This window comes from Lissotriton helveticus, chromosome 6 (assembly GCF_964261635.1).
Source record: "Lissotriton helveticus chromosome 6, aLisHel1.1, whole genome shotgun sequence".
NCBI classification, from domain to species: Eukaryota; Metazoa; Chordata; class Amphibia; order Caudata; family Salamandridae; genus Lissotriton; species Lissotriton helveticus.
This window is the reverse complement of record NC_136067.1, coordinates 649,862,249-649,884,555: the sequence shown is the minus strand read 5'-3', so window position 1 is coordinate 649,884,555 and position 22,307 is coordinate 649,862,249. Positions and strand designations below refer to the sequence as shown.

Genomic DNA, 22,307 nt, shown 5'->3' with positions numbered 1-22,307 from the left:
CTCAAATGGCCTGACGCCTTGCCTCTAGCACTCTTGTCAACCAGAATGACAGTCCATTCCAGGTTAGGACTTAGCCCCCATGAGATAGTGTTTGGCCGCCCAGCCAACGTCTGGGGCGTGCCAAGGCCAAAGAAACTCAGCGAAATAGAGCACCCTATACTGCTTGACTATTTGTGCGAATTGACAACTAAATTGCGTGTTTTACACCAACAGGTTCACAGCTCCTCTCCGCCAGCCTCTGACGATCCAGGTCACTCCATCACACCCGGCACGTGGGTCTTGGTGCGGAATTTCCAGCGCACAAACAACGGACAGCCGAGGTGGACCGGACCATACCTGGTACTCCTTTCTACGAGATCCGCTGTTCGGGTGGAAGGCAAAAAGAACTGGGTGCACGGGACCCATTGTAAACGGGTCCCTCTGCCCCTTCCATATGACCGGTGGGTCAACAAAGGAATTGCCGACTCCGAGACAGAATCCATACCTCGCTTCATCCCTTTCAGCGATGCACGTTTAAAAGAAACTGGTACCGAAAAGGAGAGTGATCATATTTTACAAGGACTTGTGCCACCGTCTATGCAGTTGGACACTACCGAACCTGAGACATTGTTTGAAGACCACACCGTACCTGGGAAACAACAATATAATCTAAGGTCAAGACAAAGAGACTAATAAAAAACAAAAAAAAACGAATGTGATTTTCCCTTCCCCCAAGAACTATTTTTGATTTTTCAGCTCTCTCACTCTCAGGAAACTTGCTCATTTTTGATTTTCGAACCGCCATCCGGTTCTGCTGCTAGGGTCGCGGTTGAAATCTGGGGAGTGCAACTGGGGACGTTTAGGTCAACGGTTCTGGTTGGTCCAAGGGAGTTACCCCGGACTGAACAGAGCGCACTCGCTGGCAGAACCAACCTACCACCGCGGGCAGCAACTAGAGGATGGAGTTTCCTAGGGTAAAGAGACCTACCAGACTCACGAACTTTGAAAGACAATTATGCACTGTACTGGCCAAAAGAAGGTTTTTGATAACATGCATTTTAATGTTGTGTAGCATAACGATGTTTTTGACTGGTTATACTCTATTCGTATTCCAAGTTACTTTTTCAAATGACACCCGGCCACCAACTCCTCCTACTATCTCTCCACACTACTTTCACCCGCTACCTGAACACGAATCTGCCAGAAGACTCGAATTTGTAAATAACTCATTCATTCAACTTCTACACCAACACCAGTCCATAATGAACACATCGAACTGTTGGGTATGCGGACTCATGCCGCACACGACTGATAAGGGTATCCCGTACTTCATCCTGCCATTCAGTTATTATGGTTCTCTGTGGGCTTTCCAGACCATGTTCCTATTCGCCCTAGAACCATACCCGACCGTTCTACTGAAAGTGATTCCAGTAACAAGGCACTAATAGCAGGGATAAGAAATATGAGTAGAGAGTTCGACACCTATCTTACGATTCCCAAAGATGAACTCACTCCGTACACTCGTTGGAACGTAACTAAATATGGGGTTTACCTGAGTAAGAGCCAGACAGCAAGGAAATCCCGCCCAGTTTGGATAGTACCCAACCGAGGTCACTTATGTATACAAGGTATCGGCAGGGATCCCAAAGCACAATTAGGAAAGAGTATATGCTCGGAAACATATGTGTTCGCTTCCCGAACTTCCCCTATACTATTAGCAGCCAAAGGCACGTATTTCGTCTGCCATGACCAAGCTTACACCTGGTTGCCCCCTGACTTCTCAGGTACATGCTTTATCTCGTTTCTGCTGCCTCCCACCTACACGGCCAGAGCAGATTACCATCGGACAAGGACAGCTAGAGGTGTCGTGAGTAAAGACGACACCGCGGGTCAGGAATTCGCTGACTTCGCAAAGTGTTTTCTGCCATTTTGGGGGCCTATGGTGAACAGCAGGAATATTCGCCAGTTATCGAGGATAGTTGAATCCGCCGTGATTACAACGCCCGGAGCCCTTGGCAATTTGACGACCGAACTTCAGTCGGATCGACTTATGACCCTTCAGAACCGAGTTGCCCTAGATATCATACTCGCCGATCGTGGTGGTGTGTGTAGAGTGATCCAATCCAGTTGTTGCATTTTCATCCCTGATAACGCACCGACAGTGTACCAGGCCATCTCTAAGCTACACGAGATATCTGGTTCCCTTCACGTAGAAAAAGGGGACTGGTCCTTACTAGGGTGGTTCTGGGAACTGATCGCTACATGGGGATGGAAAACACTGATCTTCATTGGGATGATCTTAGCACTTCTGTTTATGTTCTGCCTGTGTGTACAGTGCGCTCCTGCACTATGTTGCCTCTGTGCTACCTCATGTGTACGGAAGCCTGTGTCAAGGGACGAACTGAGCAACAGAATGATGCTAAAGCAGCATCTCCACGAATTCCTTCATACGGATTTAGACTCGGATTAACATGAATTATTGCCTTATATGAGGGCAAAAGGAGGGTCTATGGTTCTGAAATTCTGGACCCTACTGTTGTCCCGGTATCGAGGTCCGATACCCGTGTCCCGAAACATCAACGTACCATGACGAATTTGGTATCGACGAACCGATAATGATTAGGACATCATTCCTATGCATTTGCATCATGATCGAGACATGCTAACACCCCCGAATCGTAGTTTCCGTCCCGACCCCTCAGACTCCATTTTGTAAACGGTATCCATCTTGTGTCTTGCCCTCATGATAAGTCAATTAAAGGTCGAGCTTGATCTAAAAGGACACGTCCACCTTCCCTGACTTCCCCCTGACCTGTCCCAACTGACTCCCTTGCCTCCAGCCAAACCTGTTTGAGCAGCTCCTCGCCCAGTGGCCAAACACGATAGCATCAATGCACAACATACCACAAACCATTCATCTCGTACAGATCATGTTTTCTACACACATACGCACCTGTCCACGCTCCCTGTTTATGGCCAGTTTTATGACTAGGAGGTGCCTTCTTTTATTGGGGTTTCACCGATATCCAATGGGAGTTCCGGGCCTGGCTAGGTAATCTATCACGAATTGGACATCTAAAATACGGGCTTGCCTACATGACTTCGCTCTTTTGTATTATTGTAGAAATATGTGTATAGCCATATCATAAACTCAAGAATTCTTGCTTGCAGCTATTATTTCTGTATATAAGGAGAAGGCTGGTTCTGTAAAAACGAACAGTCTCCTGAGAACACATGACACGTGTTTGTCGTGCTTCTAGGACACCTGTTACTTGGTAGCTATCAATAAAACTTGATCTCTGACTCGACTAGAAGACTCCGTGTTTCTGTGGTCCGGAACAGGGAGAACTCAGAGGTCTTCGGGTGTTATCCCCTGGCACCAAACGGGTTCCTAAAAACCCGTTACCTCAACTGGAGTGGGTTAAGTTGAGATAGGTTGTAGTGGGATAGATTTGAGTGGGGTAGTTTGGGTGGACTGGAGTAGTTGGAGTGTGGTAGATTAGAGTGGAGAAGTGTGGAGTGGGGTAAAGAGGGGTAAATTGGAGTGGGGTAGATTGGTGTGGAATAGAGTGGCGTATACTGGAGTGGGGTAAAATGGAGTGGGTTAGATTGGGTGCGGTAGACCGGAGATAGAATGGGGCGGGGTAGATTGGAGTTGAGTGGATTTGAGTGGGGTAGTTTTGCATAGGTTGGTGGGGTAGATTGGGGTTGCGTAGTCTGGAGTGGGTAGATTGGGGCAGACTGGAGTAGATTGGAGTGGGGTAGTTTGGGTAGACTGGTGTAGTTGGATTGGAGTACATTGGAGCATGGTAGATTGGTGCAGATTGAAGTGGTGTAGATTTTACTGGGGTAGATTGAAGTGGGGTAGATTGTTGTGGGGTATATTAGGGTAGATTGGAGTGGGATAGGTGGGGTAGACTGGAGTGGGGTAGATTGCTGTGGGGTAGATTAGGGTAAATTGGAGTGGGATAGGTGGGGTAGACTGAAGTAGGGTAGATTGGGATATGTGGGGTGGGGTCAATTGGGGTAAACTGAGGTGAGGTAGATTGGGGTAAACTGGGTGTAGGTTGCGGTAGACCGGAGTAGTTTTAGTGGGGTGGAATGTGGTAGAATGGAGTGGGGTAGACAGGGGTAGATTCGAGTAGGGTAGGTGGGGTAGATTGGAGTAGGGTAGACTGCGGCGGAATGAAGGTAAAATGCAGTTAGGTGGATTGCGATGCGATGAAGAAGGGGCTCTGTAGCACATGGAGGAAAGGGGAGAAGCAGTGCCATTAAGATTGAGGAGCAGCAGTGCCATGAAGAAGTGGAAGCATTATTGTTATGAAGTGTACATTCCTCTGTATTATCAATAGTTCGGTAGCCGATTTGTATTGAAAAGTGAAAAAAAGACTTTTTCAGCCCAGGACACATTTATCCCATTGCAGTTACACGTCGAATAACTCAACTATCCAGTTTCAAATGCTTGGCAGCTGTTTTAAATTTAGTTATTTTGGTAATAAACTGATTCATTTTGAATAATTTTTGTCTTTACATAAATGTTATGTTGCTCCAGGCAAACAACTGCAATCCATTTCTTACTAGTCCGTAACTGCAAACTTGAGAAAACTGTTCCAGGGTTCATTTGTATGCCCATAATGCCATGGGCTCTAATTGCCAGTTTAAGCTGCTTCCTCCTTTTCAATTGTCTTTTAGCCACACCAGAAATATGTTTGAAAGTTGTCAGTTGACAGCCCTGAGTGCTTCGGTAGCAGGCCCTAGTTTTCAACATCACTCTCACTTTTTGTTTTGTTGTAGTTCACAATGTGCCTGGAAAACACTGCCGCTTCTTCCGTTTGCTGATCTCCCAGGTGTGAAATGTGGGGTGTTGTGGGAAGCAACAATGAATACCAAGTCAGTGGCATTTGCTTGTTATTGTAAAAGATAAAAAAACGCAACCTAAGTATCAGGCACGTATGCAATGTTTAAACAGATTAAAGGAAGGCGGCAGGGTAAGTTAAGAATAAACGGGGTAGGAGGGTGAGACAGAAAAGAAGCAACAGGGATGGGGTGGGAAGGGAAAAGCAGCAACAGGAATTTGGGGCATGTTGGAAGGGAGAAAGGTGAGTGAAAACAGAAGCACACTTATGGAGTGGTTAAACACAATTTAACAAGTAGCTCTGAAAAAGGGAAAAGTGGATGGACATAAGTACTTGGTCCATGCTCTAGGGGAGGGTCAAACCCAAGAAGAAGCATGATGCATGCATGCTATGACAAATAGGAATAAAGGATGTGAGAGTGACATTGAAGCAAACAAATGGTGATCTAGGGGCAGGCTGTAGCCCACTAACTTTAAACAATTAGTTCTAGAAGAGACGGCGCACACGTGGTCTAGCAGAGACCTAAAAAACAACCTTCATTTTTTCTGTGCTGACACGATTACTTACGAGGTGCAGCGTCTTCAAGCAAAGATCCTTCTCCAGTAACCCCTTGTGAGCCTTCTTTGGCTTTTGCAAGGTAAGACTCAACATCCTTCAAGGTCTGAGTTGGCAGCCCATCCTCCAGCTTAGCAACACTAATAATTAGCAAATATAATAACAGACATCAAATGAAAGACATTTCAAAACGATGTTATGATGTTCAAAGTAGAAAACCAGCATGTTTGGATTAAACATGACAACAAATGCAAAACAAGATTCTCTCAACAATATAAAAAGCATTTGCTCAAGATTAATATCATTTTATTCTTTACAGTGATGCAAACTGCAGTTGATCACTTGCAAGTGTTTTAATAGACACAGTTACTAACCTATTGTTTTTTTATGCTTTATAAGGACATTTGTAGCTGCTTCTAGCTGTTCCATAGTGCCCCTGGGTTTCAGTAGGCATTTCCCCATTAGGACTCCTGAACAAAACATAGGGGCAATTTACTTATAATTCATGCAATATGTTTTAGCCATGGTGGACACTAGCGTGGCTGCTGTTCAGCATGGCAAAAAGGTAGAGGGATAAAGGAGTGTGGAGTGGAGTGTCATAAAGAGGAGTGTAGAGAGTCGTAGAGTAGTGTAGAGTTGGGTGAAGGAGAGTGTCATGGAGTGCCATAGAGTGTCCTACAATGATATAGAGCAGAGTAGAGTGGCATAAAAGGGTGTTGAGTAGACTGTTGTAGAGTAAAGTGATATAGAGTGGAGTAAATTGTTGTAGAGTGGAGTAGTTTAGGAGAGTGGAAAGGCATAGAGTGGAGTAGAGTGTTGTGGTGTCAAATGGAGTGGCATAGTGTGTCAGAGTGGAGTGGCACAGATTGGAGTTGTGAGTCATTGAACAGTGTGGAGTACAGTGGCATAGAGTGGCATAGATGGAGTTGCATAGAGTGTCGTAGAGTGGGGTTACGCTGTAGAGTGGCACAGAGTGGAGAAGAGTGTTGAAAATTGGAGTGGCATAGAGTGGAGTGAAGTGTCAAAGTGGAGTAGAGGTTAATAATGTAGAGCAACAGAGTGGGGTATCGTGGAGTGCGGTGAGTGGAGTGGAGTGTTGTAGTGGCTAAAGAAGCAGGCTCTCTTCAAACTATTATGTTTGGTTTTTAAAACCTTGCACGGAAAAGGACCAAGCTATCAAGAAAGCAAACTACAGCCTTATATTCCTAATTGCCAGCTGAGATCCAGCTAAATGCGTCTGTTGTGCCCCAAACATATACATAAAACCAGATTAGGGGGTCACTCTTTCTCTTTTTTTAGCTCCCTCTCACTAGAATCGTCTGCCCTTGCACATCCGTTCCTGTTTGGATCTAATGCTTTTTAGAAAGTCTCTGAAAACCTGGCTATTCAATCTTTGACCCTGGTATCGCTCTGTGAAGTGAATTCTGCAGCTACAGCGCCGAGATAGCCCCTCGGGATGATTTGTTGCGCCTAATAAATAACATTTTGTTTAAAAATGGGGTGTCAGAGAGTGGACTATAGTGAAGTGGCATACATTACAGTGGTGCAGAGTAGATTATGTAGAGTGCATTGGCTTTAAGTAAAGTAGTGCAGAATCCATTGGCATAGGGGGCAGTGACAAAGTGTAGAGTGGTGCAGAGAAGTTTGCAGTGGCACAATGTGCAATGCTTGGAGTGGATAGGCGCAGAGTGGAGTAGAGTGGTATAGAGTGCAGTGAAGTAGAGTGGATTGTTTCAAAGTAGAGGGAAGTTGCGTAGAGAGCAGTGGCATTGAGTAGAGTGCCACAGAGTAGTGTTGCTATGAGCTCAGTGACGGACAGTGCAGTGAAGGAGTATGGCACAGAGTAAAGTGGCAAAAAGTAGAATGACGTTGAGCTCAGTGACAGAGAGTACAGTGACTGGGTAGAGTGACACAGAGTAGAGTGGCATACAGTGCACCAGTGTAAAGTGCATTGGTGCAGAGTAGAGTGGCATAGAGTGTAGTGGCGTAAAGTAGAGTGTTGCAGACTAAAGTATAGAAGCCTTCACAGCAGATGTGCAAAGCAGATTGGCGTGCAGTGTATTGGTTTTGAGTAAAGTGTTATAGAGTGCAGCAGGGTTGAGTGCAGAGTGCATTGGGATGGAGTGGAGCAGAGTGTAATAGAGTGACGTAGAGTCGATTGTTTCAAAGTAGAGTGAAGTGGCGTAGAGGCATAAAGTAGAGAGTCATAGACTGCAGTGGCAGAGTGTAGAGGTGCATAGTAGAGTAGAGTGGTGTAGAGTAGAGAGCCATTGAGTGAAGTGGCGTAGAGTGAAGTGGAGTGGTGCCGAATAGAGTGCAGTGTTGTGGAGTGGTGCAGAGTGGGGTGAGGTGAGGTCAAGGGGAGTATGCATGGTGTCGTAGCGCACTCCCATTACAGACAACACATCTTCAATTGAAATTACCATTACATTTGCACAGGCATACCGTTTTACTAATAAAAGTATAAAGCACACAAACAGTGTGTGGAAATGTCATCACCTAGTGTATTGATTTGTTTTTATCGTATTCAAATATTTGCTTCCACTACACTTCAGAATTACCAAAAAAATGTGCTTCATTTGTGTTTTCCATATTCTGAAATATCTGCACAGTTCATTTACAGACATTAAAATGTTGTTTGTGCTAGAAATAAAAATAACATTGTACAGCACACCCGAGACGCCAGCTAGAAAAAATAAATTACATCCTACAGCCTTTCTCTCTCACATGGATACCCAGCAGGATTTTCACAAAAAATCCTCTGTCTTTGAAGCCAGAAAAAGATAAATAAACACCAAACTCCCTGGAAGACAGAGCTGACATTTGACCTCTGTCTTTGAATGCACAACAAATGTGACAAGATAAGAACCGGATGTAAAGGCCTGTTTACAGAAATTCAGTACTGGTGAAAGAATACACTAAACAGGGGTTGGACAAGGGAAGGGACAAGCCCAAGCTGGATGGCCTAAAACAAATAAAGCCATAATATAGAAAAGCAAACATGTGACTTACAACCCAGAAAGCCAAATTTAAGCAATGGGAGGCATGCATTCCCAGGGAAGCTTTTAAAATGTCCCTAAGATGTTGTTAGCAAACCTGACAGCGCAGCTCATTGGTACCCTTCGACTTAAAAAGTATTGTGAATTTTACAACCTTTTCAAAATGCCAAACATTCTGATCCTCTTCTGTATTTAATGGATGGTCTCTGTGCCATTACTGTGCTCTCACATGGTGAGTGATACCTAGTGATCTACAGGCTGGAATGAGGATACCTCTTCAGGAAATTTACTCTGTATTTGAGGAAATAAAACGGTCTGAGATGTACAGTGCAGCAGTGTGACAGCTGATTAAGACTTCACAGGCAAGTGGAATAAAACAAAATGCAGTTATATGTGGATTGGGTTTGTGATGAGTCTTTACTCAGTATTCCGCAATAATCATTCCTGGTAGGTAATGTGCCATATATAACCTTATATAGCGCATTCCTGTCCCCTTCTGCTAGCGCACAATGCAGCTGCGGTCGTTGCAGGTAACTGCGGTGGGGCCAGATAAAGGAGGATTTCGAGTAACGATGTCGAGGGGAAATTAAACAAATAATTAATTTCCCACTGCATCTTCCCTCAAAATCCCCCCTTACCCAGCCCCTCCACTGTTACCTGCACGGACTGTGGCTGGCACAATGTGCTACCTTGCGCCAATGCAAGCACCCTAGCACCATTGAGCAAGGGTACAAGATCACCCGGAGGGACCGCGTCAACAAGACACCCTCACCACCACCGAACACCTGCACTTCCAGATACACACCGACCCCAAGACCACCCTCAGAGGCACCCTCATCTACAGACCCCCGGGACCACGCACACAATTCAGCGAAGACATGGCAGACTTCATTAGCCCGCACGCCCTCCCCTCCGCCGACTACATCCTCCTAGGGGACCTCAACTTCCACGTGGAGAACAACAATGACAGCAACACCACCACCCTGCTGGACAACCTCGCCAACCTCGGACTCAAGCAACTGGTGAACACCCCCACCCACTACGCCGGACACACGCTTGACCCCGTCTTCTCCTCCAGCAAGGACATCTCCTTCAGCCACGCCACCGGACTTCACTGGACAGACCACAGCTGCGTCCACTTCAGCTTCCAAAGAACCACAACCCACCACCACCCACAGCAGGTTCCCCACAGTAGCTGGAACAAGATCACCACCGACCAGCTCACCACATCTCTGAGCCAGAACCCTCCCGCCAGCTCAACGGACCCCAGCCAAGCTGCCAACAACCTCACACAGTTGATCTCCAACTGCGCAGATGACCTCGCTCCACTGAAGACCCCTCCCAGCAGACCCGGCAGCAAGAAAGGCCCCTGGTTCACCGACGAACTTGAGAGCTCCAAGAAGAACTGCGGCACACTCGAGAAAGCCTGGTGCAAAGACCCGACTACAGACAACATGACCACCCTCAAGCACGCCACCCGAAAACACCACCAGCTGATCCACACCACCAAGAAAACCGCATTCAAGGAACGACTAGACAACAACACCCACAACAGCAAGGAACTCTTCAACATCGTCAAAGAGCTCTCCAACCCAGCGCCGGAAACACCGACATCACCCCCTCGCAAGACCTCTGCAACTCGCTCGCCTCGTTCTTTCACAGCAAGATCACAGACATACACAACAGTTTCAGCACACAGCCCACGCACCCTACCACCGAACCAACGCCCCCCACCACCACCCTCCGCGCCTGGACCCCGGTCAGCACCGAAGACACCATCCGTCCGCACAATGAACACCATCCACTCCGGATCACCAACCGACCCCTGCCCCCACCACGTTTTCAACAAGGCCGACTCCGTCATCGCACCCCATCTCCGGGACATCATCAACACCTCCTTCAACACCTCCACCTTCCCGGAGAGCTGGAAGCACGCCGAACTCAGCGCCCTACTGAAGAAACCATCAGCAGACCCCACCGACCTCAAAAACTACCACCCCATCTCGCTCCTCCCTTTTCCTGCCAAAGTCATCGAGAAGACCGTCAACAGACAGCTTGCCGCCTTCCTCGAGACGAATGGATCCCTCGACCACTCGCAGTCCGGGTTCCGAGCCAACCACAGCACCAAGACCGTCCTCATCGCAGCCACAGACGACATCCGAGCCATGCTCGACAATGGGGAAACAGCGGCCCTCATCCTCCTGGACCTCTCCGCAGCGTTCGACACGGTCTGCCACCGCACCCTAGTGCAGCGCCTCAACAACATCGGAATCCAGGAGAAGGCACTGGAGTGGATCATCTCATTCCTCGCCGGAAGAATACAGAGAGTCCGCCTCCCCCCGTTCAGATCCGAGGCCACCGGTCATCTGCGGTGTACCACAAGGATCATCTCTCTGCCCCACCCTCTTCAACGTCTACATGAGCCCCCTCGCAGCCATCGCACGCCAACACAACCTCAACATCATCTCCTACGCCGACGACACCCAGCTGATCCTCTCCCTCACCAGCGACCCCGCCACCGCCAGAACCAACCTACACGAAGGAATGAAAGCAGTAGCCGAGTGGATGAAGAACAGCCGCCTGAAACTGAACTCAGACAAGACGGAAGTCCTCATCCTGGTATCATCACCCTCCGCCTGGGACGACTCCTGGTGGCCCCCTGCCCTGGGCAGCGCACCCAAACCAACGGACCACGCACACAACCTGGGCTTCATCATGGACTCCTCCCTCTCGATGACCAGACAGGTCGACGCCGTCTCCTCGTCATGCTTCAACATCCTACGCATGCTACGTAAGATCTTCCGTTGGATCTCCACCGAAACCAGAAAGACACAGGCACTCGTGACCAGCCGACTAGACTAGGGAAACACCCTCTACGCCGGACCTTCTACACCCCCACCCGCCAGCTTCGATCGACCAGCCACGCCCTCGCCGCCGTTCCACGCATCAGAAGAGCCACCACGGGAGGAAGATCCTTCTCCTACCTGGCTGCCAAGACTTGGAACTCCCTCCCCATCCACCTCCGTCTGACCCAAGACCACCTCTCCTTCAGGAAGCAACTCAAGACCTGGCTCTTTGAGCAGTAGCGGACCCCCCTCCCCCAAGCGCCTTGAGACCCTCTGGGTGAGTAGCGCGCTATACAAATGCTTTGATTGAATGATTGATTGCCTCCGCTGCAGGCATGATTGTTTTTGTGGAGGAAGGGTTCCTTACTGCACAAGAACAATCCTCTGAGACTTTTTCCTCTTTCTACGTGTGCTGCAGCATGCAGCACATGTAGAAAGAGGAAAAAGAAAAAATAAATAAAGATATTTCTCCTTGGTACATCTCCCCTGTGAAGGCGTAGCATTTTGACGCATGCCCAGGTCTATCACTAACGGTAAATCTGGGAATGTGCCAAAATACATGTGTGGATATGCCTCCCTGAGGCAGAGTAACGCAGGGTAACAACTAGATCTGTCTTGCGTTACTCCAGATTTACCAAGCACTGGAAGGCCACACATGGTGGCCTTGTGTTGCTTGGTAAATCTGACTTTAGTGCTGCGTTGCTCTTGAGTTAACTTACATGACGCAAAGGCAATGCAACACTATGACAAATCTAGCCCTCGGACCTTTCAAAGAGCACACTGGAAGTATACTGTTAGTCAGAGAGAGGGGGAAAATAATACTGGTAGAGCGACAAGTAGGCCTACAGGGTGGTAAAGAGAGAATGAGAGAGAGAAAGTAAAATTATAGATAATGTAAACAAGAAGAGAAAGATGGGGGAAATGGAGCAATAGAGGAGGTCTTGCAACACAGAGAAAGTAAGAGATAGAGTACACCAGACAGACTAATATGGTAGCAGGAGGAAGATGGGGACTAGATATTTATGTGCAAGGGGACGGATAGATAGATAGATAGACAGACAGACAGACAGACAGACAGACAGACAGACAGACAGACAGACAGACAGACAGACAGACAGACAGATAGATAGATAGATAGATAGATAGATAGATAGATAGATAGATAGATAGATAGATAGATAGATAGATAGATAGATAGATAGATAGATAGATATTTTAAAAAAAATCCAAATCCAACACTGCCATCGTGTGGCCATTTTTTTGATGTTTCAAGTAAAGCTCCATCTTCGGGCATATGTAAAATTGTTCACATTTTGAGGTTCGCGGAGAGAAAAAAGGGCGCAATAAGAGACGAAAAAGGTAACTGCGCCACATGGTTTTGGCAGTAAACTTTAAATGAGGCCGTTAACGTAATTAACAATGTTTTTTTTAAGTTACATGGGCTTAAATGTAACGCTGTCACACACAGATTCGCATTCGAAATCTAACATAAAAACTATATCGTACCAAACCTTCTCCACACCGCTTCTTTTTCAACAACACTCTTAAGGGCCAGCTCGCCTACTTCCTAATTTTTACCTCAATAACTCTACTACATCAAATCCCGCCCGAGCATAAGCATCTCTCATGGTTTACAGTTGCTTTTTAGGTATTCGCTATAGAGACCTATTGTTTTCAATGCAGGGTATATACATAAAGTGGAATTTGGGTCAGTCCTTTGCTCATGATTGGATGGCTTTGCTGTTAATTTCACTTCCCTGGTACTGATTCGTAGTTTTCCTGTGTTGATCCGTTACAGGAGCACCTGCATTTAACAGTGTTTTGAATGGTTGGTGTGTTCGTCCACGGCTGACGTCAGACTTAGCCCTGCAGTGCATTTGAGGGACTGTTCCGTCTCTCTCTGCTCCTTATTCCCCATGTCTTTTAGCCTCTCCCTCTTTTTAGCCCACCTCCCCATATACAAGCCCACCCTGAGTCCTCTTACACTCCTCAACACTGCTAATGTTTTCACTCCCCACTGCACTATCGTCAGGCAGCTTAGATACTTCAGGGCGACAGGACCCCCCCACCCCACACTTAGCATGCATCCCGCAAATAACACACTAGACACCAGTGTTACATTGGGAAGAAACTGTCGCAGGTTAATTTTATTACATTAATTGTCAGCAATGCGGTGGTGCCAGCAATGCCCCCCCACACCGCCAAGGCCAAAATCGCTTGACAGGTACGAAAACTAGGATGTGCAGGTACCTACTCATACGGGTAGGGAGACGCAAACAAATGCCTACTTCTAGCGGCATGGTCAATAGTGTGCAACGTGTTAAGCAACTACGACGGCTTTTAAACTGCTATGTTGAAACACATAGCGCTTGCGTCCCCCACAGCTCACTGAATTGGTTCTAGTGGAAACTTTCTGACATGTAAGTAGAAACGCTTCCACTCGCTGGTTCAGCAAAACTGACCAACACCTGGAAGCCAGCTGTCACCCATAGCCCTGCTTAGTGCGACAGAGGACAGCAGAGATTGGTAATCAAACATGGCATGGTAGAAATTGTGTCTACTCGATCAAGCAGCTGTACCTGGGTTTACAGATGTCTACTTGACTGCCACAGAGAACTTTCAGGTTAGTTCCATGTACATATGAGAACAGGCTGATGGTGCCCAGGAATGTCTATCAGTCTGACCAAAGATCCGGGGGGGGGGGGGTGCTGAAGCTTGAAATCGGGGCAATGTACCTTCTAAGCTTGCTCTCTACCTCATGAACTCCATCCACCCTCGAATGGTGCGATATTCTTAGACAAATGCAGAAAAATACATTGTCGGTCTGACCACAATAATGGGGATGCTGCACATCGAACCCGGGGCCATCAACCTACCAAACATGCTCTCTACCTCCAAGAGCTACATCCACCCTTGAACGGTGCAAACTTTCCCATCATTACACCTTTTAATAATTCGAATCGCAAACGAGGGGACAGTTTCAGTATGCTGCGCTCATACAATTGAACCGCAGGAACTGAACACTGCCTGCCACCCCTACCGCAAGCAACCAGCCATCTTGGCTACCCCAGAGCACCCACGGCCGCACCCAACGCAAAGCCCGAGTGCAGCTCCCGAACATTACACAAGGACACCTTCATTGTGTTGTGAAGATTTGCCCAGAATCGCAGACTAACGAGTGAGCCTGCAACCCTAGACTCGAACCCATTTGCCCAGCTCCGAGGTCGGCCGATAGGCCGCATTCTCTCCCCCGATCGGATGCAGAATTTCATATTACAATGCCGATGTGTCGGACCGCTACCCTAGCGCCTAGTCCAAAACGGTTTCTGGCACTGGGCGGGTCAGCGTGGACGCCCCTCATAAATTGATCACACGCGAGTTCCGACAATCTGCCTAAAGTACACGTCGCGGAGCGGGCTGTCATGTCTTAGATTCACCGTGCATTCTTCTGCTCATTCCTCATAAATAGCCACACCGTAATAGGCGCTTGAATGGTGTACCGCTGTACAGACCAGCAAGCTGTGCTTAGCAGAGGTCTACTTCATGAATGGCAATCGTACGAAAGGTAAATACAAGAAGCCACGGCCAAGATGGCGACCAGAGGCGACCTCGAAGAACCAGCACCCTGCTAAAGTGCACCTCTTCCCCCGAGCCATTCAAAAACACTAACTCCTCCTCCTTCACAAAATCCAACAAACCACTTGCAATGCCTATGCAAAATCAAAATGGCTGCACCTGGCGCTATACCCACATGGGCGGAACCTCGCGCCAGATATTGCCCCTGGGAAAAGCCAGATCCGGACGCCATTACCCACGTGCGCCGGACCTAATGGGACATACTGCCCCTAGAAATTGGCCACAAGCGGATCATGTTACCAGCAGACTGAGAATATACCATCCTTTCACATCCCCCAAATAAGCCCAGGAGGCATACATGGTGAATTAGTATAAACATAATCCGCCCGCAACCCGTTTTAAAAAAGGCAACACAAGACTACGTGAAATCATCGCATCGCGATGGGGCGCAGCGTAGGTTGTGTTGGTATTTACACGGAGCTTTCCTCACCCCTTGAAATTCTTGTGAATATTTTATGGTTCAAGCGCCTTCACCCTCCGGGTAATCTCTGTGCGGTATCTTTGGCGGTGGGGGAATTGGCGCGATGCCCGTCGGCCTTGTCCGGCCCCCCCTCCCTGGTGGCCATTTTGTTAAAGGGTCGGTGCCCCACCCTTTGTACCAGGCTGGCTTTTGCCTTCGTCATGTCTTTTGGCGCGTTCGCTAAGTATTTATTTGATTTATTTATGGGTTTTCTAGCACAGACTCTACCCGATGGAGTCACAGCGCTTCACAATAGGGCCAGGATTTTCTAGTAAACAATGGGACAGCACTGTGGCACACTGGCCCCTGGAGTGTAACAGTTAACTTATCAGGACAGACGAGCCAAGGTGGAATGGGCTACGCCTCCCGCCCCCGTCTCCTAAGCCAAAACGGTCCCGGGGTATGTGGCAGGGGAATGTGCTTCAAACCCTTCGCCTGCATTCCGACGCTTGTCGCCCCAGCGGGACGAGGCCCCGAAAAGGGATTGCCTGTTCGTCCACTAGCGGTGGAAGTAGGGTGAACAAAATTGTAAAGCCAAAACCGGGACATTTACAGAATAGAAGGACCACAATTTTACTTCAAGGATGAGAGCGCTCCTCAGCAGAGAATTACAGCACAGGCGTGAACAACATACATGAAATTCAATTTTTAAAACATTAGCTCGCCTGTTAATTAAATTGCTTTCTTGAAACAACTGCTAACTACCCCTTTGTTCGTAAGACATAAACCACACCTTCCACCATTTTCAGTCGACCCCCTCTAAAACCGGGACATGAGAGAATTTCTTGCTATTTGCTGGGACGGCTGGCTAAAACGGGGACCGTCCTTGCAAAACGGGGACGCCCGGTCACCTTAGGTGGAAGGCTAGTGGCGCGCTCCGCCACAACGGCTCCAAACCTACTCTAGGCCTGACCTACTTTCAAATTGGCAGGCCGAGAACCGCATGTCGAACAGTCTGGTAATTGGTCGCACATACGATTTACACTGACCCACTAAGGATGAGCGCCAATCCAGCCTGGAAGCAGCGCATCTTGCGTGTCCTGATGAACCTCATGGACAACGCAGGACCCGGCACCCGCACGCCTCCTGTCCAACTATGTAGACGTGGCTACCCTGCCAGACACCCGGTGCTACTAATAAATGACATGGCTGAATAATAGCTAGCCGCGTGCAAAGCATTACCGCAAGGGCAGCTTGTCCACAAGGTAATGTGGACCACCAATGACATTTCTGCGAGCTCCTGCGCACTTTCTGGCTTTGCAGACTGTGGTCTGCATGTATTCTAGCAAAGCTCCCACTTAACGCCACTATAGCAGGGACCGCAGCGCGATCCTCTGAGCATGAGCAAGGACTGGCCGTAACTCACACACAGGGGGGGGGGGGACGAGCATATGCCCAACCGCTTCAACACGCCCCAGGGGGCGGGAGGCGGTGATCATATGGTAGCCGGATGGCGCCTGCAGTGTTGGGGGCGGAGCGATGTATCCCTTGGAAGTGCCTCGTGCATGGGCGATGGTTCTCTCTCCGGGCTGCCCGTGCATGGCACAGAGGCTAACAGAAGCTGCCGCTGCTGGCAGTACCGCTGCTCGCCTTACCACCCCCCTTGAAATGACTGCAGCACAGTTACAAGTATCCCGGCTTGGATGGAAGAGACGCAAGCGGCCCCAGGCTCCGTCCCCCATGCTGCGCGCAGGGCACGCCAAATCCTCTAAATCCCAAAGCTGGCGCCCTAATAACACAGAGCGAGTAATATAAATCTCTAAAGCGTGTACCCCCATAGGTCTGTAAGACGCTATTCGAACCCAGCTCAATGATGCTTCGAGGGGTCACGGGGTCAGTGGCGCTGCCGCACTCCGAACCTGAGGCCATGACGCGCGCGCAGAAGGGATGTAGGAGCCCACTGGCTAGTAGACTGGCTACCAGACACGCCTCCCCGTGTAGGCACCGAGCGCGTGTAAAGTCTCAACGGCGATGCCCCGTAGGCCCCTGTGGCCCCCCTCCCCCCCTGAGCGGAGGGGGTAACGGCCAAGCTTCCCCCCTAGTGAGCGAGAAAACCAGGTTGCTAGTTCCGCAATCGCTCCCCAAATAGACCCGCTCGGGGGCCAGGTGGGGGGGGGGAGGGGACCCCGTGGACCAGGCGAGGACTGACCAAACTCGACCCCTTTTTAGGCGGCTCACCAGCATGGCCGGGCCGCCCTGCCCTAGTTGCAAAACCACCGGGAAGGCTGGGCAAGGGGGGTGGGGGCGATGCCAGTCCGCCACAAATGCACTCACCGTGCCACAGCTGCTCCAGAGCTGGCCGCTCCCAGAGGCCCGTCGTCCCCGAAGGGCAGCAGACCCCCACCTCCCTTGATCAGCACGCCAAGACTGACACCGCGACAGCCGAGCACAGGATCAACCACCAGACGGCGTGACCCACGCGGCAGCGGCCGTGCGAGTCCTGGTTGGGAGGGAAAATGTGTGTCCCCCCGCGAGGACACTCCGACGCGTCCGGGGCGGCAAAGAGGCAGAGAAAATGGCGAGGGGGGCTTATGTACCCCTCGCCCTGCCTGCCGCACCGGACGTGCCCATACAGCTCCTCCTAGCTCCCCTCGGGACTCCGCCTGCCCGGGGGAGGAGAGGGGCTAGAGAGGGGCGGGGGGAAGCCCTCGGTATCTAAGGGGCCGCCCTCCTGATGGCCACTGCGTGGCCTCGGGCAGCCGCAATCTTCAAATACTTGTTGACCATTTCAAGATATCCGCCTATGCACGCACATGCTCACGCATCCATAGAAGGCAAAAATGACTTTCAATTATTTTTTAAAACATGTCCGCTGTGGAGGCATGCACATCCACATCGGCTATTTATGATTACATTTATTTTGACAACCCCTGTTCAAAGACTGCCAGCATGTATGGATGTGAATTCGTGACACCATCTACGATAAAACAAAAAGCATAGGCAAACCCAATCGGATTCACGACTAAAACCTATTGACTTTGCCAACGCTTATTTCTTCTGATATTACAGTGACCCATTAACCTATCTTGCCAGTGCTTCCGTAGCGGAGCGGCTCTGACCCAGACCAGTCATGTCTTCCCACCGGACTTATTCTTGTAACACTGGCCTACATTTGGAAGCCCAAAAACAATTACGGCTAAACGTAAACTTGAAAGGATTCTCCTTCGGCGGCATCGCTATACCAACTATTGGCTTAAATGGTGTTAAAATATGGTAGAGATGTGAAGTGTTTCATTTGTATTCATTTTCATCTGGATAAGAATATTCTCTCGAGCAGAACTTTTCCCTGCCTGTCCTAAACCCCTTAAACAGCAAAGACCAGGAAGGAAAAAGAGACCATTAAATACAACACTTTTCCACACGGGGCACATGCATCAATGGAAATTGCATTCGCAAATAGTGCGAATCGCAAAATTCGGCCGTTTGCGAATGCAATTCAAATTTTTGGGATGCATTATCATTTTTGTAATTTTCGCAATTTAAGAAATCGCTAATTGCGATTTCTTAAATTGCGATTGCATTTAAGGAATCTCAAATTGAGATTCCTTAAATGCAATGCATCAACCTTTAAAAATTTGCGAATTCGCAAATAAGGGGAGCAAATTACCATGAAGTTGATCTTCATGGTAATTTGCGAAAACTTTAAAAAATACACTAAAGTGCATTTTTCAAAGTTTCTTTTTACACACACACATTACCTTGGGGCATGTGTGTGTGCAAAATGTACTTATAGGCAGATTTCAGGGGTGCAACAGGGTGTCCTTTGGACACCCCTGCACCCTTGAAATTGCATTCTCAATTTGCGAATTTCTTATTTCACAAATTTTTATTAAGAAATTTCTAATGGTGAATCGCAAATTAAGAATGTCTTCACATTCTTTCCTATGGGCCTCTAGGCCCGTAGGAATGGATGGGGAGGTATTCCTTAATTGCGATTCTCAATTAGAGAATCACAATTAAGGAATTTTAAGAAATCACTATTTTTTTAGCGATTTTTTGATGCATTGCAGTTTGCAATTCCTTAATTGCGATTCCTTATTTTTCGCAATTAAGGAATCGCAAAATGCAATATTGATGCATGTGCCCAATAGCCCTGTCTCGTAAAATCAATTGTCATTTTTGAATTCCAGAAAATATACTCTTTTCGTTTGAGGGCAAGTAGGTGATTGGCCGACTGGGGCTTGACACATAAGAGAATCCAATGTATGGCCCTGTCACAAAAAGAAGCAGCTATTTTATGTTCGAGTTAATTACTCGTTTATCACCAAGCACACTTGTGAAATTTACAACAAAAAAAAGAGTAACTCCAACATCTATGAGAATCAGCGATTTTTGTGCACAGCTGACACTTAAACCGTAATTCCCGTCTTCTTGCGTTTTTTTAAAGTCAGGATGAAGGTACACGTGTCTGGTTATTTTTAGGAGAACATCTGTATCTTATTAACAACCCTCAGAGACCTGATAGATCGTGATGGTGCTCTTTCATTTGTAGGGATGCATTATAATAATGAGTAGTTTGTACCTACATTTGTTTTTTTGCTGTGTTAACATGTGTGTGAAAAATGTGTACTGTAATAATGTGAAACGTTATGTGCTCGGTATACTTTTCATATAAACGTGGGGAAATTAATGTTGCAATACATGTTTGTTTAGCCAAAAACATTAAAGTGTAGACCTGTGCTAAATGCTTGCACTTATTTGTGCATTGGATGTGTTCATGTAACCTGTTGATATAGAAATACTCGTTAAAGGAGCTCATTTATATGTAAACTTGTGAGGCCACGTATTATTTTCTTATGTTGGCCGATTTCTAAAGGCCTGAAATGCATTCTCCAGATAGAAAAAGGCATCAGAAAAGTCACTTCTGAGAGAGTCAGAATAATTCGGAACATGCAGTTACCACATACTCAGAAAGAAATCAGAATGTTCCTTGGAGTGGTAGGTTACTGCAGGCAATGGATTGTGGGATTTGCAGTCCTGGCAAAACCTTTGATAAAAATGACAAAGAAAGGAGCAAAGGACCCAGTGGAATGGGATGATGAGGGCATGACAGCATTCACTAAATTACGAGAATGTCTGTGTAGAGCACCTGCTTTAGGGATGCCTGACTATTCTAAAGAATTTGCACTATTTTGTGACACACGAGATAATTGTGCACTGTCAGTCTTAACACAGGAGCATGGTTTGACTAGACGTCCAGTGGCCTATTTTTCTGCCACTTTGGATCCAGTGGCTGCTGGATTACCCGGATGTCTGAAAGCAGTAGCTGCAACTTGCACGAGTCTAGAACAGAGTGAATCTATTGTCATGGGACATCCTGTAACTGTGTATGTTCCACATGCAGTTGTAATTTTACTGACCCGAACTAAGACCCAGTATCTCACCCCTAGTCGGCTGACTAAATACGAGAGGATTCTCGTGGGTGCTGCAAATGTGGTTATTACTCGGTGTAATATCCTGAACCCAGCTACCCTGCTCCCTGACTCAATGATTATGGAAGCCGAGGGAGAGGATGAACATGACTGCATAGATCTGACAGAATTCAGTACTACACCTCGCCCAGACATTAAAGAAGTACCTTTGCCTGTAGAAGATGAGGAGCTGTTCGTGGATGGCTCATGTATGAGACACGAACTTGTAGGCCTAAGCGCTGCTTATGCTGTAGTCACTATAGACGCCATTAAAGAAGCTTCCTGTTTATATGGAGTAAAGTCTGCACAAGTAGCCGAATTGATTGAATTGATAAGAGCCTGTAAAATTGGGAAAAACAAAAGAATAACAGTATATACTGACAGTCAGTACTGTTACGGAGTTGTGCATGACTTCGGCCAATTGTGGCTACAGAGGGAGTTTCTGACTTCTTCAGGTACTCCCATTAGAAATGGGAAAGTTGTACAAGATTTACTGGAAGCAATCCAATTACCAAAAGAATTGGCAGTGGTCAAATGCGCTGCTCATAAATCTGGCATTGACCATGTAACTTTGGGAAATAACTTTGCTGATGAAGTGGCCAAACATTGTGCCAGAAATCGCATGTCTGTAAATGTTAAACTGGGGGGACCTGGAAACAGCTGCCAACTTATGGTGTTTGAAGAGGTGCCTACCTGGGAAGAGTTGAGAGATTGGCAGCATGCGGTGCCAGAAAAAGAGAAAGAAAAATGGAAGAAACTTGGTTGTCGACCGAGAAGTGAGGATGGTGTCATTGTGGGCCCAAATGGTATGCCTGTGTTGCCTAGACATCTGCTTGCTTTTATGGCCTGACTGATACATGGAAATTCACACACTGGTAGGGATGCCATGGTTCTGGTTTTCCAACAAACATGGTACAATCCGAAGTTCAGGAAGGTAGCAGAGTCACTCTGCCAGAGGTGCTTAACATGTCAGGAGTTTAACGCTGGAAAAAGGACTGTAGTTGAATTGGGAAAAATTGGAAAATCAGGAGGTCCCTTTGTAAGAATACAGATTGATTTCATCACCATGCCTCGCTGTGAGGGAAAAAGATATGTCCTTGTCATTGTCTGCCTGTTTTCAAAATGGGTAGAGGCCTACCCTGCTAAAAAGAGTGACGCCATAACTGTAGCTAAATTGTTACTACGAGAATTAATACATAGGTTCGGGGTTCCAGTCACTATTGAATCAGATAGAGGCGGACATTTTCAGAATGAGATAATTGAGCAACTCTGTAAAGCATTCAAGATCACACAGGTGCTACACTGTGCATATCGTCCAGAGGCTTCTGGAGTAGTGGAGCAAATAAATGGCACTATAAAATTGAGGTTAGGGAAAATGTGTGACTCTACGGGCATGAACTGGATAAATGCTTTACCTCTTGTTCTGATGGGACTTAGAAGTATTCCAGATCGGAAAACAGGCCTGAGCCCTCATGAGATCCTGATGGGAAGAGTGATGAGACAAGCATGGGTACCAGGACATAAACTGCTAAACATTTCTGATGATTTGGTACTTGAGTACTGCA

The 22,307-nt window shown here is 47.6% G+C and overlaps 1 protein-coding gene across 1 annotated transcript in view; it reads right to left on the bottom strand.

Annotated features, from left to right (window-relative positions):
- Positions 1–22,307, bottom strand: part of LOC144762435 (dynein axonemal heavy chain 5-like) — a 1,437,549-nt gene that overhangs the window by 398,089 nt on the left and 1,017,153 nt on the right. Inside the window, exon 84 of the mRNA XM_078647616.1 lies at positions 5,403–5,530. Within this exon, the coding sequence (XP_078503742.1) occupies positions 5,403–5,530 (128 nt within the window). The remainder of the gene's footprint in view (positions 1–5,402; positions 5,531–22,307) is intronic.